The 18,784-nt window shown below is 39.9% G+C and overlaps 1 protein-coding gene across 1 annotated transcript in view; it reads left to right on the forward strand.

The window, feature by feature from the left end:
- The window catches only part of lgr6 (leucine-rich repeat containing G protein-coupled receptor 6), a 312,367-nt gene that overhangs the window by 101,478 nt on the left and 192,105 nt on the right, over positions 1-18,784 (forward strand). The window contains exon 2 of the mRNA XM_073030423.1: positions 4,119-4,190. Coding sequence (XP_072886524.1) covers positions 4,119-4,190 — 72 coding nt within the window. The remainder of the gene's footprint in view (positions 1-4,118; positions 4,191-18,784) is intronic.

Genomic DNA, 18,784 nt, shown 5'->3' on the forward strand with positions numbered 1-18,784 from the left:
TCTCCATGTTTACCCAATATCTTCTCAATGGCCATTAGGGATGTTCAGTAAATGCTGAGTTTGCTGTCAATCCCAAATTAAAAACAACTAGCTGAACTAACTCATACTAAGCTTAAATCTGTATCTGAATAAAACCATGTATTCCAGTCGGGTGTTTTCTGCTTGAAATGCTTGATTCAATAATACCACATCTTCCAGAGCTCTTTCTGAACTCTGAATGCAATTGCTGAACCACGATAGTAAAATGGTTTACTGCGCCAAACGTGAGATCCATGCACGGAGGTGATGTGTGGTGAGGGTTGCCAATATAATCAGAATTTTGCACAAATTATTCATTAACAATTGATGCTCATGCGCAAAGTTAGGGCCAGGTGATCTCAATTATTTCTTCCAGTGAAGTTATTACTTGTTTTGCTTGAAAGTCTATGAACTGTGAAAAGGTCCTATTTCTTTTCTGTATGACAGACAGTCGTCATGTCTGTCAGAACTATTTTCACTTTTAGATAGTTATGGGAACCAGACAACAGATACTTCTAGGGTTGTTTCATCTAAATTAAGGAAAACACAGTAATTAAAAGTAATTATCCTGTTTCCCACTGGAGGGCCTTATTTTTTGCTTATTTACAAAGCTCAATTACTGTAAATGTGGACATAACAATACTAACTCGCAAATACACATTCAAGAAAAGTGATAGAAGAACAAGAATATTTATTCAAGAGGAAATACATTAATAAATTAAGAGAATATTGAACAGCTTAATTATTTATAATTGTGTTTTGCTGATGAAATCCAATAATAAAGCTCAGTCAAGTGAGAAACAGGCTTGTCTTTAGATCAAGGAACTTATTTGAGAACTGAAAGGCTTTTCAGTTTATCAGCTTTTTAATAAATGGAGAACCAATGGTTTCATGAATCATTTAGAGATCTGATGGTGGAGGGGAAGAAGCTGTGCCTAAAACATTGAATGCGTCATTATGACTCAATGATGATTGGGTCAGAATGACACAATCTTAATGAAACAATGATTGTGCCTTCAAAGCCTATTGCAGAATGGAGTGAAAACCACTCCCAGTGCTGGTATTTCAAACACTGGAAGCGCCTCATGTAAGATGTCAGGGTCCAGGCTAGTGAATATTGTGTTTTCATTGTTTGAATCTCTATATTGCAAGCAATGTGCCTTACTTGACCACAAGAGGAACTAACTAGCTGACAATGTAATCTGTCCCAATATCAGATTACCAGCCGCCAGTGGGATCTGCTGTCTATCGGTTTCCCACTGCTAAGTCCGATCCAGACCTCTGTCATGTCCTTTAACCATCATGATGATGATCATCATCATTATGTGCCATGTCATATGACTTAGGTGATCATGAGCAGTGTCCTTACAAAACAGGTGACCCCAGCCATTATCAATACTCCTCTAAGATTGTTTGCCTGGCGTCAGTGGTTGCATAACCAAGACTTGTGATACGCACCTGGTGCTCCTACAACCATCTACCACCTGCTCCCATGGCTTCATGTGACCCTGATCGTGGGGGCTAAACAGGTGCCTAGGGTGACCTACAGGTTAGCGGAGGGAAGGAGTGCCTTACATTCCCTTTGGTAGAGATGTATCTCCACCCCACCATCCAAACTTCAAACATAGTGGCCTTCTGACATGGACACGACCTCACCACTTCATTTTTGCACTATCTATTTATCTGTAACATAGTATTTTCTAAATTATTTCTTGCACTGTACTCCTCCACCAAAACAACCCATAATGTCAGTGATAATAAACCTGATTCTAATTCTGATTTTATGTGGTACAGTGGAGAACAACACTGGGATGACATTAAAAGCTACAAAAACTATGCAGTGGGGAGTAGTACAGGAAGAATCCTGCACAATCGGACATATTAACATAAAATTAACACAATGCCAGACAGTCCAGTGCCTAAGCTCTACAAATCTTTCATACATTATATATATTTTAAACTCAGAGAGAGCTTTAATTATGTTACGTTGTTTGAAAACTTGAAATCATGTGAAGCTAACAGATCATTTCCATCAGAATTAATCTTTGGTGCTGTTGTTTGAACTTACACCTGCTTTGTGGATCCTTATATCAAACGTCAAGAAGTTTTTCAGGATAAAAGGTGAATTACATTAAATATGCAGTAGATTACCCTGAAATCTTTGAAGATTTAGAGATGGAAGACAGCATTATACAATTGGTAACCTTGTCATTTCTGCTGTGGTCCTGCCTGATCTGTGTTGCGATACAGATCGATTCTGAAAACAATTACAAATTCCCAAGTCACAGCAGGCTTGGACGAAGAGGTGAAGGGCGAAGCAGTGACACAGCTGGCTGACACAGTTCCAGTGACCCATGGTTGATCCAGAGCTGTGGAGCAGCCCATGTGCAATTTGCACATTCTCGTTGAAACCCCTTGGGGTTCCCCTGAGTTCTCCAGATTCCACCTGCATTCCGAATGCATGCAGGTTTGTAGCTCGATTAGCCACCATAAATGGCCCCTGGTGTGTAGATAGGTGGTAAAATCAATATGGAATTGATGGGAACATGGGGAGAAAAAAATAGGGCTCTCGTATGAAGTTTAGTGTTCAGCAAGTGGTCAATGGGCTGAAGGACTGCTTCCATGCTATATAACTACATAATGATTTTCAAGTATTAGCTTTATTTGTCAGATGTGGATTGCAACATGCAGTGAAATGTACTGTTTTGCATCTAATCAAATCAGCAATTATTGTGCAGAGCAGCTGCAAATTTCGCCACGCTTCTGGCGCCAACAACGCCTGCCCGTAACTCACTCACTCTAACCATTCGTCTTTTAGAATGTGGGAGCAAATCCACAAGGTCAAAGGGAGAGCATACAAATTCCTTACAGACTGCCATTCTTATACAGGCAGTGTTGTAAATGATTGTGCTGACCCTTACACTACCTTGTACCCCTAAAGATTTAAAATTAGCCTCATTCGTCACATGTACATTGAGACATCGCAACATACAGAAAAATGTCCCGATGAAGGGTCTCAGCCCGTAACATCGACCATTTGCTTTTTTCCATAGATGCTGCCTGGTTTGCTGAGTTCCTGTTGCATTTTGTGTGCGTTGCTTTGGATTTCCTGCATCTGCAGATATTCCCTTGTTCGCGATGCAGTGTTGCTTTTATCAACAACAAACACAGTCTGAGGATGTGCTGGGGGCGACCTGCAAGGTGCGCTATGCTTTTGATGCCAACATGGCATGCCCACAACTTACTAACCCGTACGTCTTTGGAATGTGGGAGGAAACCGGAGCAGCTGGAGGAAACCCATGTGGTCATGGGAAGAACATACACACAATGGCAGGAATTGAATCCTAAAATGTTATGCTAGCTGCTACACTACCATGCTCGCCACGACACTATTGTGATACTGTTTGTAAACAGCTGAATTGCCAGAAGGTGCCATGCATTGAGACAAAATAGGAAAAAGCAATGCGACGTGCAAATGAACGTGCTCGAACTGCATAAGAAATGCATCAACCACCGTGTTAAAACATGTTTCTAGGTGATCAATACGAATGTGTGCAAGAGTATTGAAGCATGATCAATATAATCTTTAAATAAAACTCCAATGCTTTTGGAAGGAGTTTTATGAATATGGATTGTCTCACTGACATACGGTAAACAATTTAGAATATCATGGCGCCAGAAGTGGCCTGGACCCCTGCAGCAATCATCTTTAAAGGCTGCTTTAAACAGCGTGCAGCCTTGGTGCTACTTGTTATTGACATAGTCGACGAGGGAAATTTTTCCTTTATTCTTGTTCTTGACATCTGCTTTTCATTTCCTTCAAAGTGCACTTTACATTTGAATGATATTCATAAGAGATTATTTTAATCAGGAAAGAAACAATGTATCTTCCAGATGAAACGAGGATCACATGGTTCAAAAGTAATAGTGGCAAAGCAGAGAAGCGCCAATTTATCTCTGTTTGTGGGACTGAATGGACAATAAAATGAAATTAAAAATGACAATGGAAAGGCAATATATCTATGAACATTGAACAGACTTCTTTCAAAGCTAATTACCACTTATCCATTTTTTTTGTCTTTTTTCCCCTCTCTCGGCAGCGACTTGAGCATGAACAATATCAATGGCCTGCAGCCAAATTCTTTTGAAGGGCTTCGCTTCTTAGAAGAGCTGTAAGTAACAAACAATTTCCAGAACAAATAATTATGTTAATAAACTTTGATATTTTGGAGGAGGATGAGATGTAATCAATAGTACTTTACTTTGTACTGCATGACAGTAAACATCCACAACTGCATTTGTTACTCATTTACAAGAAGAACAGAAACCTGAATTAATGTAACACATTTGATAACCTCATGAAATCTTAAAGTGCTTAACATTAATTTAACTACTTTTAAAGTGTCATTGCAATTATAACATAGAACATAGCAGGTAATTTGCACAAAATAGCATACAATTGATTTCCAAATAATCCTTTTGATTATGTTCATTGAGGTATGATTATTGGCCCAAGCTCCAGTAAGGTTCCTGGCTATTCATTACACAGTGTCAAGGCATCTTTTTTTTTTACAATCAAATCTGGTTTACCCACAGATCTAAAAGATACTATCTCTGTGATGAGAGTGCTTCCTAAATACTCTATTTACATGTCAGTTAGATTATACAGTGTGTGCTTCATTCATACCAATGGAGCTTGAATAGACAACCGTGGACTCACAGCTGAGAATGGTACTGAGCCACTGTTAGCATATGAGTAATGCTACAAAAAGAAAAAAAAACACAAAGATAATGTTACCACACAAAAAAAAACAGAAAAAGAAAACAGTTAAGTATCAAATTTAAAAAGACTTATGAAATATCAGTTGCTCGTAATAACATTAAGTTGGGGTATTTTCAAACATTGTTATGATTTCAATACTCAATATTTTGTTTACAAATATATATTTAAATTTTTTCCTTAGAGTAGTTATGCCTGAGCTAATTTCAGAGAAAACTTGCAAGGACATTGAGGAGCAGTAGGGAGACAGATTCTGGAAGGTGTAGTAATAACAGGTTTGTCGTGGTGGGAGATTAATTTCCCAAATATTGACTAGCATCTCCTTAGAGCAAGGGGTTTAGATAGTGTGGAGTTTGTTAGGTGTGTTCAGGAAGGCTTCCTGACAAGAGGAGAGGCTGTACTTGATGTGGTATTAGGAAATGAACCTGGTCAAGTGTCAGGTCTCTCAGTGGGAGAGCATTTTGGAGATAGTGATCACAATTCTATCTCCTTTACCATAGCATTGGAGAGGGATAGGAACAGACAAGTTAGGAAAGTGTTTAATTGGAGTAAGGGGAAATATGAAGCTATCAGGCAGGAACTTGGAAGCATAAATTGGGAACAGATGTTCTCATGGAAATGTACAGCAGAAATGTGGTAAATGTTCAGAGGATATTTGCGTGGCGTTCTGCATAGGTACGTTCCAATTAGACTGGGAAAGAATAGTAGGGTACAGGAACCATTGTGTACAAAGCCTGTTGAAAATCTAGTCAAGAAGAAAAGCTTACGAAAGGTTCAAAAAACTAGGTAGTGATAGAGATCTAGAAGATTATAAGGCAAAGAGGAATGAGCTTATGAAAGAAATTAAGAGAGCCAGAAGGGGCCAGGAGAAGGCCTTGGGGAGCAAGATTAAGGAAAGCCCCAAGGCATTCTACAAGTATGTGAAGAGCAAGAGGATAAGATACGAGAGAATAGAGCCGATCAAGGGTGACAGTGGAAAAGTGTGTATGGAACCGGAAGAGATAGCGGAGGTCCTTAATGAATACCTTGCTTCAGTATTCACTATGGAAAAGGATCTTGGCGATTGTAGGGATGACTTACAGCAGATTGAAAAGCTTGAGCATATAGACATTAAGAAAGAGGATGTGCTAGAGCTTTTGGAAAGCATCAAGTTGAATACGGCTCCAGGACTACTGTAGGAGGCTACTGTGGGAGGCAAGGGAGGAGATTGCTGAGCCTCTGGCGATGATCTTTGCATTATCAACGGGGATGGGAGAGGTTCCTGAGGATTGGAGAGTTGCAGATGTTGTTCCCTTATTCAAGAAAGGGAGTAGAGATAGCCCAGGTAATTATAGACCAGTGAGTCTTACTTTAGTGTTTGATAAGTTGTTGGAGAAGATCCTGAGAGGCAGGATTTAGGAACATTTGGAGAGGCATAATATGATTAAGAATAGTCAGCATGGCTTTGTCAAAAGCATCAAATTTTTTGAGGATGTGACTAAACACATTGATGAAGGTAGATCAGTAGATGTAGTGTACTGTATATGGATTTCAGCAAGGCATTTGATAAGGTACCCCATGCAAGGCTTATTGAGAAAGTAAGGAGGCATGGGATCCAAGAGGACCTTGCTTTGTGGATCCAGAATTGGCTTGCCCACAGAAGGCAAAGAGTGGTCGTAGACGGGTCATATTCTGCATGGAGGTCGGTGACCAGTGGGGTGCCTCAGGGATCTGTTCTGGGATCCATTCTCTTTGTGATTTTTATAAATGACCTGGAGGTTGGGGGTGTTGTGGATAGTGTGGAGAGCTGCCAGAGGTTACAACGGGACATTGACAGCATGCAAAACTAAGCTGAGAAGTGGCAGATGGAGTTCAACCCAGATAAGTGTGATGTGGTTCATTTTTGCAGGTCAAATATGATGGCAGAATATAGTATTAATTTTAAGACTCTTGGCAGTGTGGAGGATCAGAGGGATCTTGGGGTCCGAGTCCATAGGACACTCAAAGCTGCTATGCATGTTGTCTGTGTAGTAAGAAGGTATACGCTGTATTGGCCTTCATCAATTTTGGGATTGAGTTTAAGATCCGAGAGGTAATGTTACAGCTATATAGGACCCTGGTCAGACCCCACTTGGAGTACTGTGCTTAGTTCTGGTCACCTCACTACAGGAAGTTATGTGGAAACTATAGAAAGGGTACAGAGGATATTTACAAGGATGTTGCCTGGATTGGCGAGCATGCCTTATGAAAATAGGTTGAGTGAACTCGGCCTTTTCTTCTTGGAGTGATGGAGGATGAGAGGTGACCTGATAGAGGTGTACAAGATAATGAGAGGCATTGATCATGTGGATAGTCAAAGGCTTTTTCCCAGGGCTGAAATGGCTAACATGAGGGGGCATAGTTTTAAGGTGCTCGGAAGTAGGTACAGAGGAGATGTTAGGGGTAAGATTTTTATGCAGAGAGTGGTGAGTGCGTGGAATAGGCTGTCGGCGATGGTGGTGGAGGCGGATACGATAGGGTCTTTTAAGAGACTCCTGGATACATGGAGCTTAGATAAATAGAGGGCTATGGGTAACCAGAGGTAATTTCTAAAGTAAATATGTGTTCAGCATGACATTGTGGGCCGAAGGGCTTGTACTGTGCTACAGGTATTCTATGTTTCTGTTTAACTTAAATTGTACAAACGTGAAATTTGCTTTTGAAGTTCATGATGCTAATGTATTTTCAACTAATAGTTTTTTAGTTATTTAAATGTATATTTATTCTGATTAGAATCATGAATCAAGTGGAGCACATTTTTCTTTATAAAAATATGTCTCAGTGTTTGAAATCCAAAGTGCCAAAGGATCAAAGAGAAAATAAAATGAATCCTTTATTCACCGCTACTAGACTGTTCATATATATTTTTTCTTTGCCATCTCACATGAATAAATCACTGGTTATGTTAGCCTGGAGATTAAATTCCCCTTTTTTATGTAATTAAAACTGAGAGGTGATTGTTGTTCATCATATCTGTAGTCAACTTTATACAGCACTTTCCTGCACACTTATTTTAAGGATCTTAAAGGCATTTAACAAAATTGCTGAATTTCTTCAGTGATAGAAGAGTGAAATGTATGTTATGCAATTGTTTTAATCCTTTATATGTTTATGTCATCTCTACTATGCTGCAGATAGAAATATTAAACTGGCTGTCTTTGAACTTGAAGGTTTACTGCTTGTTCATCATGATAATTTTTGATGATTTCACACCTCAAGAATGATTCATAATTCATGTTTAAAGAAAAATATGAAGAAATGTAACCTTTGGAACACCATGAAAAACGTATGGTAATTGTTTACCATACATATAGAAATATTAGTTTTGGAAGGCAATGAATTACACTGTTGTTCTTATTGGTAAAGCTGCTGATTGAACTGGAATGGGACACAGATTATTCCAGTAAATCAGAATATCAAGATCCAACAATCACTCATTGAAACAGGAATTGGTATTGTCCAAGTATCACCGTGAGGCTGGTGCTGTCTGAGTTGAGAAATGTTTGGCAGCTATTCAGTACAGTAGTATTTTTGAACTGAATGGACAAAGGCCTGAAAATGTTTCACATGATATATGTAAGAATCAGTTACCCCAAACATTATTTGATTGTGTGGTCAGATCAATTTTCTGCACAAAAATTCAAGTTTTTTCTCTCCTCTGCTATGGTCAGCACTTTTAAAGTGGTTGAATCCACTTGAAATTATGGGTCTGTTTTTGGATAAATTTACCTTCAGTCGACAGGGAAGGAGAATGGGAACAGACACCCCATACTTCCAGTGACTGATTTGTTATTGAAAGTAGGCGGCTCAGGCAGTTGTTGGAGACCTGCATGAAAAAAAGAGGAAATGAAAAGGTATTTACTTTCAAGTGGATAGCTATCCTGTGGTGCTTTCAGTGGATAACTCCCCACCTTGGTCCAGGGAGGGACAGAACTTTTAGTTAATGGCAGAGCCGTTTCTTATCTCTGAGTTTGGTTCTGTTTCTGCATTTAAAGCTGATTCTGCTTACTGACCTCACCTGCATTGTATAAAATCACCAGGGTATGTTATTTACACCTAATTTCAAATGTACTTGACCACTTCCAGATGTAAACATACAATATGCACAATGGATGGCAAATGTATTCCTGGAAATGATCTAAAAATTGAATTTATAGCATTGGACATAAACCCTAAGTATATAATAGAATTCTCATCTTAACATTTTTAAATGTGGCATTGTTTCAATAAACAAAGCTTCATCAAAAACAGAACTCTTCATTAAAAATGGAAATTGGAAGTACGTGCATTTGGTCCTGTTACTATTGATGGTGAGGACGTGGATGTGGTGAGGACCTACAAGTACCTGGGTGTCCACCTAGATGACAGACTTGAGTGGAGTCCAACACAAAGGCTGTGTACAAGAAGGGCCAGAGTCACCTCTATTTCCTGAGGAGACTGAGGTGCTTGGAGTACACAGGCCTCTCCTTCACATGCTCTACCAATGCGTTGTTGCCAGTACAATCTTCAGTGCGGTGGTGTGCTGGGGCAGTGGTATCAACACGGATGATGCCAACAGGCTCAATGAACTGATTAGAAAGGCTGGCTCTGTAGTAAGAGACAAACTAGACACACCAGAAGCTGTGGTAGAACAAAGGACCCTCAGGAAAATTCTGGAAATTCTGGACAATGTTTCTCACCCTCTGCATGCCACCTTGCCTGAACAGAGGAGCATTTTTAGTAATAGACTAAGACAGGTGCACTGCTCCAAAGAGCACTATGTGAGGTCATTCTTAGGGTCTATAATGAGTCAACCTATAGCTGGGGAGGTAATGATGCCTTCCTGCTAGACCATTTGAGGTAACTTATTTTTTATTCTTCCCTACTGCTCTTCTAATATTTGTATATCTGTGGACTTGTGACCTGTAATTTCCTTTGGGATCAATAAATTATCTATCTATCTAACTTTCCTTCCATGATGTGAAGGGGTCGGGATGTTTCTGTTCATAATGATCTAAAATTAAACACGGTCAGCCCCATAAACACTGGGCTACAAAAACAGACCAGAAACTGAGGCTGGCGACTCACCTCCAGATATCCCAAAGTCAGGAATCTGATAGAACATTCTCCACTTTCCTGGGCTAGTCCAGTTCTGAAAATTCACTGGTATGCATTGGCTGCAGAGTCCTATATCCATGAAATGCATTGCAGTAACTCATCTCCACTGCTCTACCACCAAAATAGATAGAGCCATAAATGCAGATAAATAAATAAGGCTACCTGCAGGTAATTCTGTCATAAAGAATATTGGAAAAATGTACCATCAATAGAAATATAATTAACCAATTGATATGAAGTCACAAGGCATATTCCATCCAAGCCTTTATAATTTACTTTGACTCCTAAAACTGGCTAAATTTTAAAGATAATTATATCTGAGATAGGAAAGCTGCATGAAACAATACAAAGTTGAAGAACATTTAATATTTATCAGACAAAAATAGTGATCTTTGAGCTCATCACACTTTTTATTTTACATTGTCATTTTAAAACAAATTCACATTAGCTCCAGAGAAAGGTGTACTGGAAAATAGTTTAACTAATGGTGGACGAGCAGTAGACAATGTTAGTCTAAATTGACATTGGAAACCCTTATGAAAATATGTCAAAGTGCAGTATGTCCCAAATGCAGCTCACGTCAACTGGACCAGTTCAATATTGCTTTGCACGAGGCCATAACCAGTCAGAATAAGTTGGATTCATTGGTGGGTGGATGGGTGGAGTGCAAAAAGCGAAGAAAATTTGTTTTAACAGACAGAAGGAACCCAAGCTGACAGCAGCCGACAAATTTATTGCAAAACCCAAGTGTTTTCCTGTTTTTTCTCCGGAAACCACAAAATTAAGCATGGCATTTATCTGAAAGAATTGGTTCTATTTTTTGGCAGCTTTTACTGTGTGTGGCCTATGGGGGTAAACTGCCGTGATGATGCAGTCCTTATATTGAAGAGTTTGTTACTGGCAAAAAGGCATTAAGTCCACCACTGTCATTTCACCTCTGCAAGAATCCCATTTATATTTAGAACATGAAATTAAATTCTCTATTTAACTTCATTCAAATGCAAGTAAGCAATTAGAGATAAATTCGTATAACTGGAGTATTGATCAGCTACAAATATGGACCTGGAAGTTCAGAAAAACAGAAAACTCTTTAGCTGTCATTTGAAGAGGAGGTAGAGTGATGATACTTTGTTTTATTTGATTGGCAACCCAGAAGCTCTGAATTCAAATTGCACTTTGAAAAGCTATGAAATTGGACTGCTTGTATCTAAGCTAGCATCAGAAAAACAAAAATCATCGATGTCTGTAAAAAGTCAGACTCTTAATAAAGCTATCCAGGACAGGAACAAACAGTTCATTTTGATCCCACACACCACTTCTTCCCACAGGATCTGAACATAAGAAATAGAAACAGGAATAGGCCATCCCAATGCCTTTTAAAAAATATTTCAATTGATCACTTATCTTGGATTATTTTCTTGAATTGACCCTTTTAATTCCCTTAATATGTTAAAACATTGCTCATCTTTGAATGTACTCATTCATTGATCCTCCACATCCTCTCAGAAAGAGAATTCAAAGATGTACCAAACTCTGAGTGAAGTTATTTTATTCTCATCTTTCCCCTGAGTGGCTGTCCTTTACTGATCCTTGATATTAAGACACTCAGCCAAGGGAAACGCCCAACCAACATCTATCTTGCTAACCCTGAGGACCCTAAATATTTCAAGAATATATCCTTTCATTCTTCTAAACTATAGAGCAAATATTCATTCTGCCTAATCTTCCTCATGGGTGGTGACCATTCCTGTGGCATAAATTGTCAGTGCAAGATTCAAATTCAACCCTCAATCAACTTTTTTGAGTGCCCAGGATGGGCAATAAATGGTACTTTTTCAATATTTTGCAGTTTTCAGGAACAAATTCAAAAAAAGTTTCAGTTCATACTCAATATTTTTCAAAATACTTGTGAAATTGAAACACTTTACCTGCCAATAAACTCAAGTCAAGTTTATTGTCATTTAACTAGATACATCTATATTACACATATAGCCATATAATGTATATAGAAACGAGACAAAGTTTCTTCGAACTAGGATGTAAAGTACAGTAGTAAACATAACACACAAAACACAATAACTTACGAAGGTACGGATAAAATCTATTGATAAATCACACATAAATAACAAGCTAAAGTGCATTAATTTTAAATATTGGAAGGTATGGAACAGATTAACCAGTGACACTTTGAATACGATGTGGCTGGGAGTTCAGAAGGCTAATGACTTGGGGGAAGAAACTGGTTCTCATCCTGACCATTCTTGTTTTCATGCATCATAATCTCCTGCCTGATGATAGATAGCCAGAGAGGATGCTGGCTGGATGGATGGGATAATACTAAGGGTCTCGCATATGCAGCACTTCTGATAAATGTCCCCAATGGATGGTAGGGAGAGTCCTATGATCCTCTCAGCCGTTCTCGCAGTCCTTTGTAGGTACTTCTGGTCCACTGCTTGACTGCTCCCATACTCGATGAAAAAGGTACATACATTTTACATATAATCTCAATCAGAACACAACAGGACAATTAAAAGGAAAAACAGAAAGGACTAGAAAATTTTTTATCTAAGTAAATTTTATTCATAATAAAAATTACGAGAATATCCGTTCAGTGTCTTTTCATTCAAGTTATCTTAATATATCTGTAGAAGCCCATGGGATTCTCCTTCAACCTGGTCTTCTAGAGCAACTTCATGCCTTCTTCTAGCCCTCCTGATTTCATTCTTAAGTGTTCTCTTGCCTTTCTTGTATACCTCAGGTACCTCATTTGTTCCGTCCTGTCCATCTCACCTGTGCACTTTCTTCTTCTGAACCAGGGCCTCATTATCACTTGAAAACCAAGGTTCTTTAAGGTTGTTATCCTTGCCCTTTATTCTGACAGGAACATACAAACTCTGTACTCTCAGAATTTCACCTTTGCAAGCCTCTCACTTACCAAGCACACCTTTGCCAGAACATAACCTGTTCCAGTCCACACTCGCCAGATCCTTTCTGCTACCATCAAAGTTGGTCTTTGCTCAATTTATAATCTCAGCTGAAGGACCAGATCTATGCTTCTCCACAATTATCTTGACACTAATGGCATTATGATCACTACATGCCAAGAGTTCCCCTACACAAAATCTGTCACCTGTCCTGTCTCATTCCCTCAGTATTGCACTCTCTTTAGTTGGAACCTCTTTATGTTGACCAAGGGAACTTTCCTGAACACATTTGACAAACACCTTCCCATCTATCTCTTTTATGGTATGGGAGTCCCAGTCAAAATGTGGAAAGTTAAAATCACTATCACAACCTTAACGTTTCTCACGATAGTCTATGATCTTTCTACAAGTTTGTTCCTCTAAATCCTGCTAGCTATTGGGTGGTCTGTAATATAATCACAGTAATGTGTCATTCCTTTCTTATTCCTAAATTCCACCCATATAGCCTCAGTAGACGAGCTCTCCAGTCTGTTCTGTCTGAGCACAGTCATGACATTTTCCCTGATGGGTGAGGCCACCCTTCCCCCTTTAATCCCTCCTGCTCTATCACATCTAAAGCAACAGGAGCCTAGAACATTGTGCTGCCGGTCCTGTCCCTCCTGCAACTGAGTCTAACTAATGGCTACAATGTCATCATTCCACATGCTGGTCCATGCCCTGAGCTCATACGCCTTTCCTACAATAATCTGGTATTGAAGTATACACAACTCAAAACAGTAGTCCCACCATGCACAAACTTTCAATTCCTGACTTTGTATGTAGGCTTAACAGCATCTTTCTTCACAACCTCAACACTGTCTGCTCCAATGCTGTGGTTCCCATCCCTCTGCAAATCTAGTTTAACCCCCCACCATGCAGCACCAGCAAACCTTCCTGCAAAGGTAGTAGTCTCCCTCCAGTTTTGGTGCAGATTATCCTGTCTGTACAGGTCCCACCTTCACTGGAAGAGAGTCCAATGATCTAAAACTTTTATCTTCCTATTTCTGGCCTGACTAGCAAATGGTGTGGGTACCAATTCTGAGTCCACAATCCTGGAGGCCCTATCCTTTAAGTTAGCACCTAACTCCCTGAACTCAGTGTGCAGAATCTGATTACTCTTCCTACCCATGTCATTGATATCAACCTGGACCACGACCTCTGGCTGCTCACCTTCCCAGTTAAAATGTCATGAACTCAATGCAAGATGTCCCTGATCCTGGCACCCAGGAGGCAAAATACCATCTGGGAATCTCATTCATGTCCAGAGAACATCCTCTTTGTATGCCTAACCATTGAATTCCTTATCACTACTTTTTGCCTTTTCTTCCCCCTTCCCTTCTGAACCACAGAACATGACTCAGTGCTGGAGACCTGAGCACTGTGGCTTTCCTGTGCTAAGTCATCCCCCCACAACAGAATCTAGAGCGGTATACCTCTTATTGAGGGGAGCAGCCACAAGGGTACTCTGAACTAGTTGCCTGTCCCCTTTCCTCCTCCTTATGATCACCCCATTACCTGTGTCCTGCACTTTTGATATAACTACCTCCCTGTAGGTCCTGTCAATCAATTCCTCAGTCTCCCAAATAATCCAGAATTCCACTAGGTCCAGCTGCGGGTCCTTAGGAATCTGCAGGTGGATGCACTTTTTGCCGGTGTAGTTGTCAGAGACACTGGAGGTCTACCTGTTGTCACACATCCCACAAGAGGAACATTTCACTATCCTGTCTGGCATCCCCACTGCTCTAACTGCAATGAGGAGGAAAGAAACAATTTTTAAAAAAAATCTCGCTACAGCCTTTGCTTCTTCTCCTTAAAGCCTCTTGAGCCAAAGCCTCAACTCCCCTACTCTAACTCTGGCCCACTCGCACAATGGCCACTTCACCTAACCCTAACTTTATTGGCCCTTGCCAAGTGCCAAATTACGTACAATCCAACATCTTTGCTGGTACTGGGGGACACAGAATATTCTGACTACCCTGCTCACTTCTTCTGAAATTCCTCATCCACTACACACAATCCAACATCTCCTCATAAGCAATTGTGCACAGAATATTCTCACTGTCTCCATTCACTTCTTAAAACCAATAGCATTCGATGCTGGATTATCCGGCAAAAAAAGGGCAACACGAAAAAGCTCTAGAAATTCAAGCAGGTGTGACTGTACACTTTTGACCTACCTCTCTAAAATACAGGGGCTTAAATTCTTGTACTTCACATCACATCTGCATTAATGTCAGAATGGTAGGGAGCTGAAAGGAGTGAAGACTGAATCTTAGAGGAAAATACAAATGAAATAGGTCACAAGCCTCCAAAGATTTCACCGTGCTGATAACCACATGTAAAAACTGGAATTTAAGACCAAAAGACCATAAGTTATAGGGGCAGAATAGGCCATTCATTCCTTTGGGTATGTTCTGCCATGATGGCTGATTTATTTTCTCTTGCAAACCCATTTTTCCCGCCTTCTCCCCATAACCTTTGATGCCCTGACTCATCAAGAATCTATCAAACTCTGCTTTAAGTATACACAATGATTAAATCTTTAGGAAAATTAACCTAAGTTAATCTTCAGTCGATCCTGCACTAGGACTCCCAAGTCCCTTTCAATCTCTACTTTCTGAATTTGTTCCCTGTTTAGATAATAACCTATGCTTTCCTTCCTTCTACCAAAGTGCACGACAAAACGCATTCCTATACTGTATTCTATCTACCATTTCTTCGCCTATTCTCCTACTTTGTTCAAGTCCTTCTGCAGACTCCCTGCTTCCTCAACATTACCTGCCCTCCACCTATCTTTGTATCATCTGTAAACTTGGCCTCAAAGCCATCAATTCCATCATCCAAATCATTGATATGTAAAGTGAAAAGAAGCAGTCTCAACACAGGCCCCTGCAGAACACCAAATTCTTCAATGAATTAAAGTACAGTTAGCTATTTCCTTGGACCTTAGGTAACAACATTATTTCCTGTTCTTAAAATGCTTCAGGGCAGGATTGAAAGGCTTGAAGGGAGCCAAGTTGATGCTTGCTACGAACAACTAACTGCCATTGGAGGTAGCAAGGCCATTTCAGGAAAAATATTTTTTGTTTAAATTAAGCACCACTACGGAACCATCAATCTTGCCGGGTCATACTATAAACTGGACTATAAGGTGATTGGAAGTAATATATATGCTAAATAAACGCCTTTTAAATTATAGTAACAGAAGTGTAGAAATGTGGATGGATGCCATACCTAATGGTATCAGTCATTATTGTTGTTTCGTCTGATGAGTACAACATAGCTCTGAAAGATATTTTCCAATGCCTGGTGCGTATCATGTTTGTTGATCTTAAATTGGGGCTGCAGAGGAGGCTAAGATTAGTGCAGCATCCATTAGATTGGAGATGGGGGAGGGAAACAATCAACAAGAGCTCCTGCTCCTGATCACTATCCTGTGACCCTTGCCGATTGAATATTTTTGTCGACCTCCGATTCTTTTGTCAAGCACAAGAAGAGTCTTGCTTTTCTTTCTTTGTGGGCAAACTGAAGACAATTACATATGGTATACAGCTACTCATGAGCGAAATCTTCAGTGTTTATGTTGAAGCAGTTTTCATCTTGCCTGACATTTATATAATCTATGGCGGCATCCAGTTTCGAAAGCAGGATCTTAGATTTTTGTTTGTTATGAACCGCATTTCCATATTAAAATAATCCCTTTATGTACTCCCCATTTAACACAGGAAAGGAAATATTAATATGAATTTAATCAGGCTGATCTATGGATTGTTTTTTGGAAGTTGAGGAGAATGTCAGCAGTCCCAGATGTGAAATGCTTGATGTGTACAGATCTGATTTTTTCTTGTATAGTCATGAACTGACTATGGCCTTCCTGTCACAACTGGCTTGTATATTGAATATTGAAAAAGTATCATCTGAAGATACCCATTTACTTCTTACCGTAATTTTGGCATGTTTCATCAAGGTGTAAACGTGTAGCTATCTTGAGGCCATTGGTTAACAATTCAAATAAAAGTGCTGATTCAAATTAAAGTAAATTATGCCCCGCCCTTATCATGAAATAAGAACCAAATACTTTAATGAAAAGGATATTACAGTTAACACCCCTTCAGAAGGCAAGTTGCAACAATGACACCACTGAGAACTTTGCAAGGATGAAGTGCATGTTGCGTTATTTATGGCAGATTGATGTTAGAAATCCAGTAAAATCTAAATAAAGCTTTCAAATTTCTTAGTATCTCTCCTTTCAGTTACTCCTGACGAAGGGTCTCGGCCCGAAACGTCCACAGTGCTTCTCCCTATAGATGCTGCCTGGCCTGCTGTGTTCCACCAGCATTTTGTGTGTGTTGTTTAAAGCTTCTAATTATGTGGGAACCTTGAGGAAATAATGTCATCTCTTTGTTTAATTGTTGTTAAAATTCAATATACTATTCTGAACAATGATTTCTACAGATGATAGGGAAGTAAAACTCATAAACACATTTCAAGAACAGATGAAATGGAAGGGTAGAAGGAGAACATGTTACTTTGAAATTACTTTGAAACACTGGTAATTTCCAAAGAGTTTTCTCCTGTCCTCTCATTATGCTCTGGTTAGTGGAAAGAGACATTTCTCTGGGCTTTCCATTGAATGGTCAAATGCAAAGTTGTTGACCTGATACAGTTCATATCACCACAGGTGCTGCCTGACCTGTTGAGCATTCCCTGTTTTTCGTTCAGATATCAGCATTTGCAGTATGCAAGTTCCAGATGATAGAGAAGCTGGTTTGTTACGTACTAATAAAAAGGGTTAAAAGTATCAGCAAGAGCAACAACTTTTATTCCCTTCCCCAAAGGAAAAGTGTTACATTAAGAACTACACTAATGTCATTTTGAACTGAAGGGAAAACTTCTAAAGGATATTGGGACAGAATTCTGTTCTACTCAGTGTCTGCTCACAGAGACAGCTATGCTAATGAAGTTAGATCTTGCCAACACCAGGCAAGAGATCATTTTACTTCTCATTAATTTAGGAGAACAGATTGCCTATCTGTTTTGAAACCTGCCAGCTTTTCTATTGCAGTTACTGGTGAACCTTAAAAGTTGAGAAGTTCTGTAATGTGCAGCCAATCCATATGATTGATCCACCACCCAAGAAAGGCAGAAAAGAAATTAGCATTCATTAGTTCTCCAGCTGACAGTCTGAGACTGGCAGCATGTTATTACGACTGATATAATCTGTTAGCTACTAAAATGTCTCTGAGAAAGTAACAGGCAGAGTCAACAAAGAGTCAGTGGATGTTTTTTACTTGGATTTTCAGAAGGCCTTTGACCAGATGTTCAAAGTTCAAAGTACAAAGTAATTATACAACCTAGAGATTCATCCCCTTACAGGCAGCCACTAAACAAGAAACCCAAAAGAATCCATTTTAAAGAAGACCAACAAACACCCAATGTGCAGAGAGAGCGAAAAAAAAAACGTGCAAACAATGAAAGTAAACAGTAGCGCTTAGAATGAACGTGAGCCCATAGTCGCGAAGCCTGGAGCAGCCAGAGCAGGCTCACAGCCTCAGCCTAGTGCAGCGAAGAGCGGAGTAAACCTCACAGCGCAGCGAGGAGCGGAGTAAACCTCGCAGCGCAGCGAGGAGCGGAGTAAACCTCGCAGCGCAGGGAGGAGCGGAGTAAACCTCACAGCGCAGTGAGGAGAACTATCCAAACCCTCACCTCTGGACCCAAAATCCAGCCTTTTCAATCCCTCCAGCTCGGCATTTAAATCGTCCCAACGTTGGGTTGTTCCTCGCTTTAAGACCTGGGCACTGCCACGTTGATACGCTCTGGGTCTGGACTCTGCCACTATGTTTTGGCCTGTACCTGACCTTTCCAAACCTCCCTTTCAGCTTAGGTGGACGGGCTCTGAAACTCATCT

This window comes from Hemitrygon akajei, chromosome 27 (assembly GCF_048418815.1).
Source record: "Hemitrygon akajei chromosome 27, sHemAka1.3, whole genome shotgun sequence".
NCBI classification, from domain to species: domain Eukaryota; kingdom Metazoa; phylum Chordata; class Chondrichthyes; order Myliobatiformes; family Dasyatidae; genus Hemitrygon; species Hemitrygon akajei.